This window comes from Chiloscyllium plagiosum, chromosome 3 (genome assembly GCF_004010195.1).
Source record: "Chiloscyllium plagiosum isolate BGI_BamShark_2017 chromosome 3, ASM401019v2, whole genome shotgun sequence".
NCBI classification, from domain to species: Eukaryota; Metazoa; Chordata; class Chondrichthyes; order Orectolobiformes; family Hemiscylliidae; genus Chiloscyllium; species Chiloscyllium plagiosum.
This window is the reverse complement of record NC_057712.1, coordinates 44,079,534-44,088,885: the sequence shown is the minus strand read 5'-3', so window position 1 is coordinate 44,088,885 and position 9,352 is coordinate 44,079,534. Positions and strand designations below refer to the sequence as shown.

General features: G+C 41.2%; 1 protein-coding gene across 4 annotated transcripts in view; it reads left to right on the top strand.

Annotated features, from left to right (window-relative positions):
* The window catches only part of khdrbs2 (KH domain containing, RNA binding, signal transduction associated 2), a 584,244-nt gene that overhangs the window by 159,662 nt on the left and 415,230 nt on the right, over positions 1 to 9,352 (top strand). For all 4 annotated transcript variants that reach the window (XM_043681438.1, XM_043681448.1, XM_043681427.1 and 1 more), the window contains exon 2: positions 8,579 to 8,703. In XM_043681438.1, coding sequence (XP_043537373.1) covers positions 8,579 to 8,703 — 125 coding nt within the window. The remainder of the gene's footprint in view (positions 1 to 8,578; positions 8,704 to 9,352) is intronic.

Genomic DNA, 9,352 nt, shown 5'->3' with positions numbered 1-9,352 from the left:
CTCCCTTTCTATCCTTCCAGTAGCATTTGCATCCTGGAACATTAAGCTACCAGTCCTGCCCATCCCTGAGCCATGTTTCCGTAATTGCTATGATATCCCAGTCCCATGTTCCTAACCATGCCCTGAGTATCTGCCTTCCCTGTTAGGCCCCTTGCATTGAAATAAATGCAGTTTAATTTATTAGTCTTACCTTGTCCCTGCCTGCCCTGACTGTTTGACTCACTTCTGATCTCAACTGTACCAATCTCAGATTTATCTCTTTCCTCACTATCTCCCTGGGTCCCACCCACCTTACTCGTTTAAATCCTCCCAAGCAGTTCTAGCAAATTTCCCTGCCAGTATATTAGTCCCCTTCCAATTTAGGTGCAATCCGTCCTTCTTGTACAGGTCACGTCTAACCCAAAAGAGACTCCAATGATCCAAAAATGTAAATCCTTCTCCCATACACCAGCTCCTCAGCCATGCATTCATCTGCTCTATCCTCCTATCTCTGCCCTCACTAGCTCATAGCACTGGGAGTAATCCAGATATTACTACCCTTGAGGACCTCCTTTTTAAATTTCTGCCTAACTGTCTGTAATCTCCCTTCAGAATCTCAACTTTTTCCCTTCCTATGTCATTGGTTCCAAGGTGGACAATGACCTCCTGCTGGCCCCTCTCCCCCGTGAGAACATTCTGCACCCTCTCTGAGACATCCTTGATCCTGGCACCAGGGAAGCAACACACCATTCTGCTTTTTCTCTGCTGGCCACAGAAACGTCTGTCTGTACCTCTGACTACAGAATCCCCTAACACAATTGATCTCTTGGGAGCCGATATACCCCTTGTTGCATTAGAACCAGTCTCAATACAAGAAACTTGGCTGTTCGTGCTACGTTCCCCTGATAATTCATCACCCACTATATTTTCCAAAACAGCATATCTGTTTGAAATGGGTATATCCAGAAAAGACTCCTGCACTAGGTGCCTACCTCTCTTACCCTTCCTGGAGGTAACCCATCTATGTGACTGTATCTGAGACTTTCCCCCCTTCCTATAACTGCCATCCATCACATACTGTTGCTGTTGCAAATTCCTCATCGCTTCTATCTGTCTCTTCAAATGATCCACTTGATCTGATAAGATTCGCATCCAACAGAATTTATGGCAGATATAATCCGCAGTAACCCTTAAACTCTCTTTAAACTCCCACATCTGACAAGAAGTACATATCACTGCAAAGGCCATTTTTGCTCCTTCAAAATCTACAGACCCAGAAAATAACACCATCTTATTCCTCTACAAAACACTGCCCCAGGTTAAATTAATAGTTATGGCTTATATTTTAAGTTTAATCAAGAGACTTATCTCCAAAAACATATAATCAAGAAAGAACCCACTGTACTCACTAATAGAGCCTTTCTCTTGGACAGACCTTAAAACAACAATTAACTTATCTGATTCTGTGTTGTGAACTTTGCCCCAATTGGTTCCTCCAAGATTAGTTGTGAAATTCACTGTTTTTTCATTTTCCCAGATGCACTCCAATGTCCAGCGACACATAAATTCATTCATTCATTCATTCATTCATTCATTCATTCATTCATTCTCTCTCTCTCTCTCTCTCTCTCTCTCTCTCTCTCTCTCTCTCTCTCTCCTGCATTGTCCCTTTGTCTGCTCTTCTCCCTTTTAAAATGGCTGTTGTTTTGACTTTTTTTTCAAAGTTCCAAAACTATGCAACAGCCTATAAAACAGTAATTGCTGCTCCTGGAAATCGAGGAAATCACCTCCAGCACCAAAAAACCTCAAAAAAAGGAGCAACTCTTACAACCAGAAATTTTTCCCGTCCTCCATCTTGGATTACCCAGAATCCTTCTCAAAAGCTAAATCCCAAGAAGCTGTTCTTCCTTTTACCATGAAAGATTGCTTTTGATTTGTGTGAGTATCAATCTTGTCTTTATGCTCCTTGCACCTTATCCCCTCGAGAGCAAAGTTTTGCAGTTCAAATCTGTAATGCTGTGGTAAAATGTGTCCTGAGCCCTAGTGAAGAAAGATTGACTTTTTGTTCCAGACTGGAACTTAGTTTTTGTCTACCTTAAAATGATCCCACTTGATGTAAACATTGTAGAAAAGAATTTAGAACGTGCACGAAGGAGATGCTATTGCTTGTTGGCATGTTCCCCTCTGCCCAATGCAGCAACAATGCCAAAAAGGATGTGATACTGGGTTTCCCTTTATAAAGGATGGGCAAGGTGTGGGGAGGACAAATTAGCTTGTCACCTGAACTGAGAGGCAAGTTACTGGCGTGGTTATTAATCCAGTTGATCTTACACACAAACCTAGTTTAGCAGAGAGGATTGGCCCCCACATGGGTTCCTAACTTCACTTGACTATTCCTGGAGCTCTTTCCATGATGTGTCCCTTGCTCAATCCCACATGCCCTTCATGGGGTCATTCTTCATGTCTGCCTTCACAATGTCTCATGCCCAGGCCAAGACCATGTCAGCTCTTCAGTGCATGACTGAATCAACTGTGAGAAAAAACACCAGCTCTATCCTATCAGTATTCAGAAATCTCTCACAATTTTTAAAAAATACTCTCCATTTTTCTCTTGGTTTCCTTCATAATATTGCTTTGGAAATTTGCCTTTACTTCTCAGAGTCCTCAAGACAATCTGACAGGGTTGACAATACGATATCCAAATGGTATTCTCAGTTCCCAAAAACAGTTTAGGTTCAGGCCTTGTCACAGAGAATCAAGTCACATGTATTTATGTTGTGGTGTAGTGGTAATATGGCATTGGTAAGCCTGAGGTCAAGGCTTATGTGCTAAGGGCACAGGTTCAAACCTCACCACAACAGCTGTTAGGCTTAAATAAAGTTCATTAATCTGTGATTGAAAGCTAATTTAGGTGATGATAATCCATAATGACGGTTGTGAAAACCCACCTGCTTCACTAATGTCCTTTAGGGCAGGATATCTGCTGTCTTTATATGTGATTCTTGATCTGTGGCTACGTGATTGACTCTACTAGTCTTAAGGGCTTTTAGGGATGTGTACCAAATGCTGGCCTCATCAGCAATTTCCACATCCTATAAAAGAATGAAACATTTTTTTCTTGTTCTGAAAGTCAGTATTCATTTTTTATTGATGACAAAAGCGGAGTAGCAATATTTCATTTGAAGTAAGAATTCCTTACATTGCATCCCTCTCCATATGGGGTACTCTTACACAACAGGTACAACAGCTTATAAAATAGCACAATGTAGTGAAAGTTGCCAAGATATCTCACAGGACCATTATAAAATAAACTTTGCCACCAAACCACATAGGCAGATATCATGTCCAAAGATCTAAAGTTGAGTCTAAGGCCATGGCTGACAGAGCATTTAACCAAAGAGAAACGTCAGATGGGTGGAGAAGGAAATTCCAGAGTTTGGGCCCAGGCAGCTAATGGCATGGTTAAAATTGGAATACAAAACAGATAAAACCAGCCATCCTCAAGAGGTTGGTGTTGGAAGACCGCCCATATTGCAGAAGGATAAACGTTCAGAGAAAATTAAAGTTCGGAAGGAACTAGACAATGGAGAGATGTGAAACCAAGGACGCAACTTTTAACATTCAGGTGTTGTTTAACTTGGTGTCTGTGTTGGTCAGCTGATATGAACAAAGACACAGACAGCAGAGTTTGCAAGATCTCAGGTTTATGCAGAGCACAACATGAGAGCCTGGTCCAGTGGTAACAATGGCTTGAATGAGGATTTCAGGAGCTGATGCGCTGTGACAGACATTTAGTTAGGGCCTGTTATAACAGTCAAAATAAGCAATATTAGTGATGGCACTGATATGCGATTGATAATTCATCAGAGCTTCAGATACAACATCAATGTTGGGAATAGTCTGTATAGGCACAGAGAGTTGAGAGAGGGATGGAACTGGTCACAAGTGAATGGAATTTATGTTAATATCCAGCACTTAATTCAAGAGATTTCCTGCTCATCCAGGACGACATCAGCTGAGCAGCCAGATAATTTAGCAACTGTTCAGAGGAGTTCAGGGCATAAAGGGTTAAGTCTGCACAGGGTGTTATGCAAATGAGAGGCTAGATCAATGTAGGAGCTGATGCAATGTCACATGATTTCTTTTTCAACCTTGTATCGATTTATTGTCACACTAAGATGTTTTCTAAAGAAAGTTAGTGTTTTCCTCAGAAGGCTCTGGAAATATTCTTTAGTATGATGACCAAGATACTACATAGAGAGGGATGATGCTGAGGGAGAGCTGGGTGTTGCCACCTTTCATATGCAAAGTAATGCATTTTCAGATGATATTGCTTGTAGATGTGGAGCGGTATAGAGTACTTACGAGACACCAGAGGTAACAGTTCGAGGGCAAGAAAAGAGGCCATTGCTTACGATACCCTGGCTGTGATGAGATAGATAAGAATGGTGATGGTTATCAGTTGTCAGTCCCACCTAATTGGGCAACAGTGAAGAGATGTTAGAGAAGGATGGTGACCAAAACTGCAGACAGCTCCAAAAGGACATGGTGAAGTGCAATACCGATGTAAGTTTGTGCCTGAAAGTCAGGTTGGTTGTGGTTTTGTGTGCGAAGGGTACTTGTGTAGCTTTTATGCAATTTGCTTGCTATGTCTGAACCCTTTTACTTAACGATATTTAATATGCAATGCTTGGTGTTTCTCACTTTTTGTTTCTCAGGGTTTTTTTTTACATGAACTCCATAGCATCAGAAAGAAACTATTGGCACTGCTGTAACCTTCACTGGATGGCCAGGCTTCAAAAATGTAGAAAGAGTGGCATATCTTGGGACATAATCAGACACATGTAACAGATAGGGGTTAGAGCTGGGAACTGTGGAGTGATGCATTTTGCAAGTAGGAATATGCATTTCCATTAAATGGCTCCATTTTTAAGAGGGGATGGTGATACTGAAATCTGAGCTTCGTGGATACAGAACTTCATGGGTGACAAGGCAAGTGAACTTCACAGATTTCAAGCAAGCACAGAGGCAGAAAAAAATGAAAAGGAAGAGCTATGGTACAGTAGAAGGCAGGAGTAGATGAAATTTGCTCAAGCTGATGGTGTAAGGCAAAAGGAGATGGTAATAGGAAAAATAAAGAAACCTAAGATGTATTTTTGTGTCCCAGAGGTGATTCTAAATAACAGCAGCAGATTGATTAACAAGTAACTTCAGTCTGGAAAAACTGAGCTGTGGTTAGAATTCCTTTGTCTTAATCGTGCTATATCCACACACAACGTTACTTCAATGGATTCAAACTTATGTAGTTATCCCTTGTGGACTCAGCTACCATAAGGTCTCTGAATCAGAATTATTACAGTGTAGGCGATGGCTATTTGGCCCATCATGCCTGCTCTAGCTCTAGTATCAGTCTGCCTCTCCTAACTAGTGCCAATCTCCTGCCTTCCCCCACCACCCTCATACAACTGCACACATTACATAACCATTGAGTGCCCTCTTGAATGCCCCAACTGAACTTGTCTCCACCACATTTTCAGGCAGTGTGTTTCATATCCCAACAATTTACTGTGTGAAAAGGTTTTTTTTTCTCAACTCACTCTTCCTTCTTTTGCACATCACTTTAAATCTAAACCCTCGTGTTCTTTTTTTTCTTTTACAAGTGGAAACAGCTTCACCATATTTACTGTCCAGCCCACTCCTGATTTGGAATTCCCCCATGAAACCACCTCAGCCACTTGTTCACCAAGGAGAACATATTCTCACCACTGAAGTTTCTCATCATGCAAGCCAACTTTCCATCCACTGACTATATCTGCCTCAGGAAAGGGTCCAACATCATCAAAGACCCCTACCACCCCAGTTATGCTCTCTTCCATCCTCATTCATCAGTTAGAAGAGAGAAAGATTTGATTACGCATACAGATTCAAGAACAGCAGGGTCTCCACTGTTATCAGACTTTTGAAACAGATCTCTCATGTTAATTCTGATTTCTCTCTCTACACCTCTGCAGCTGTAGCACTGTATTCTGCACTTTGTTCTGATGCACTTTATATGATACATTCTGCCTGTACAGCACACAAAATAACACTTTTCATTGTACCTCAGTGCATGAGGCAACAATAAATCAAACTTAGGCTCATACCTGGAACCATTCTAGTAAATTGCTTCTGCACTCCCTCCACTGCATTTATACCTTTCCTACACACTGATGGCTGCTCTGTCTAGCAAGATGATTCCTGCTCTGAGTCTCCTGCATGCCTATCTTCATCCGCTGCCTCAGAAAGAGAGGTACTCAAGCTAAGTGTTTGAGTTAAATGGAGTAGATGGTTGATTTCTCTGGATAAAATCTTCAAGCTGATTTTACGACAGCGCAATTGTTCACATTGCCTGAAATTGAGTAGACTTCCATGACACCCATGCCCATGCAAACAAGCAGCCAGCCTAACTTACCTGCGATACCTCATGCAGCTTCAACTCTCCATCCACCACTTGCACTTACTAAACCACTTACAATTTCATTATTTCAAATGTTATGTCATTCATTGGTGACTTAAATTGCAGTGAGTAATTCTGTTCCAGATCAAAGTCTTAATTATTGCGTACAAGCTTTACCGTTGATTTTCAAATTTGTGATGTTGATTTCCACTTTGGTCTGTTTATTCATGCACTTTGTTTGTGTTCTTTATTAAGATTGGAAAACCTCTAGCTCTAAAGGGTCAACTTTAAAGAAAATGATAAATTGCTTTCTGGTTATCAGCATTTCTTTGCTTAATTTTGTAATTTACTCTCTTAATAGCATGTCAATAGTTACAGTATAATTACACCCACTTTCATTATCAAATTAGTACCCACTCAGAATGGAATAAAGTAGAAACCAATCACTGCTCTTACAGATGATAAAATAGTAATTAGCTTTTTCTCAATTTAGATTTAGTCAAATTTTATCCATTGCAGTTAATTGTTTAAAAGCACATGAATATTTCAAGGTTTGCATAAAGATTTTAGAATCCCTACAGTGTGGAAACAGGCCATTTGGCCCAACGGGTCCACACTGGCCCTCCAAAGAGCATCCCACCCAGACCCATTTCCCTACCTTATTACTTTACATTTCCCTTGACTAATGCACCTAGTCTACACATCCCTGAACACTTATGGCCAATTCACCTAACCTGCACATCTTTGGACTGTGGGAGGAAACTGAAGCACCCAGAGGAAACCCATGTAAACACGGGGGAATGTGCAAACTCTACATAGACAGTCACCCAAGCCTGGAATCCAACCTGGGTCCTTGGTACTGTGAGGCAGCAGTGCTAACCATTGAGCCACCATTCCGCCCCTGTGGTTCAGGTGCTGATTGCCATAGTTGTGGGTATGTTTGCCACTCTGGGAAGTTGATTTGCAGATATTTTGTCCCCTCTCACATCCTCAGTGCTTTGGAGCCTCCTGTAAAATGCTGGTGTTTTCTGAAGTTTTTGGTTTCATTTTGGTTGTCCATTCCAGTTGTTCGTCGCAATGGTTGATATACTGGGTCTAGGTCAATGTGTTTATTGATTTGAGTCTATGAATGAGTGCCACACCTTTAGAAATTCTCTGGCTATCCTCTGTTTAGCTTTTCCTATTATTGTTGTGTTGTCCCAGTCAAACTTGTGGTCCTTGTCACCTGTGTATATGGCTACCAGGAATACCTGGTTGTGGGGTTTAGTGGCTAGTTAGTGTTCATGGATACACTAGTTAGTTATCTGCCTGTTTGTCCTATATAGTGTTTGCATGGAATATTGTAAACTATGTTTGTCTTGCACATGATTGGGTCTTTTGTTCTGGTGAGTTGTTATCTGAACATTGCTGTCGCAATGAGTACATGCCACGACCTAACTCACTAGCCACACTACCTTATATAAAAAATATCTTGGAACTAACAGCCAGACTTCTCTGACCACTGGGATTCATGACAGTCCATAAACCGACAGCCACATTTGATTTGTCCAAAACCTAACTTTGTAACTGAGACTTACTGATCCAATGTGACAAGTATGCATCACATTAGAGGTCCAGTACATTCATTTCCAAGTGTTGAGAGTTTCTGTTACAGTTCATTTCTTTCTGTGAACGGATGTACCTGGACTGGATTGTAACTGAGGAGAATTGTGATAATTATCGAAGAGGGAGAGTTTGCAGGGCTATAAGGAATCGACCAATATGGGGTGCTTTATTTGAGAGAGCCAGCACAGATACAGAGGGCTAAATGATCTCCTTCTGTGCTTTTTCTCATGATTTGATCGTCCAGATCCTAGGTGCAGTTGCTACACCAATGGGAAATCCACTGTCTAGTATATGCACCAAACTGAAAGGATTAGGTTTTTATAGAGCACTGTGCTGTGACATTTTGATGAAAATGACCAACTCCCCCCATAGCCCTTGATCCATTTGCTGTAAATGTTTGAAGGAAAATAAATAGGAAATGCACTTCTGAAATTGTGAACTGCCGGAGCAAGTGGAATTGGTCAAGTTCTGAAGGATTCCAAGTTGTTTATGGAATTGACATTTTAATTACTTTACAGATTGCTTCATTAAATTTGATATATTTTGATCTCTTTACAGAAATTGAACAGTTCCAGAACAACAGCTCAAAAAAAGAAGAGGAGAAGCAATACCTTGATGTTATCAGCAACAAAAATATTAAACTAGCTGAAAGAGTGTTGATTCCAGTCAAACAATATCCAAAGGTATATGAAGCTTGCTTGATTTGTTCGTATGTCAGATATACTGAGTAATCAGCTATCGTGTATGCAGTTACTTTCTTGGAGTTACAGAGCATTACATTAGCAATGAAACAGGTTCTTTCAGCCCAACTTGTCCATGCTGGTGTTTACACTCCACGTGAGCATTTTGCCACTCAAAGTTTATTAACTATATCATTCTGGCCGTCCATTCCTTGCTGCCATTTGGAGGGTAAACCTTATCAGTCCATGACCAAGAAAGGAATGGAAAAGTATACCGATAGGATGAGATAAAATAGGGTAGAAGGGAATTCATGTGAAGTTGGGCCCAATGTGCAAATTCTGTACTGTCACTGCTATTCAATTCCTTCCTGCCCCATGTGCTATTTAGCATTTCTTTTCTTGTATTTATGCTGGGTGCCTCAACCATTATTTGAGGAGAAAGTGAGGTCTGCAGATGCTGGAGATCAGAGCTGAAAATGTGTTGCTGGAAAAGTGCAGCAGGTCAGGCAGCATCCAGGGAACAGGAGAATCGACGTTTCGGGCATAAGCCCTTCTTCAGGAATGAGGAAAGTTTGTCCAGCAGGCTAAGATAAAAGGTAGGAAGGAGGGACTTGGGGGAGGGGCGTCGGAAATGTGATAGGTAGAAAGAGGT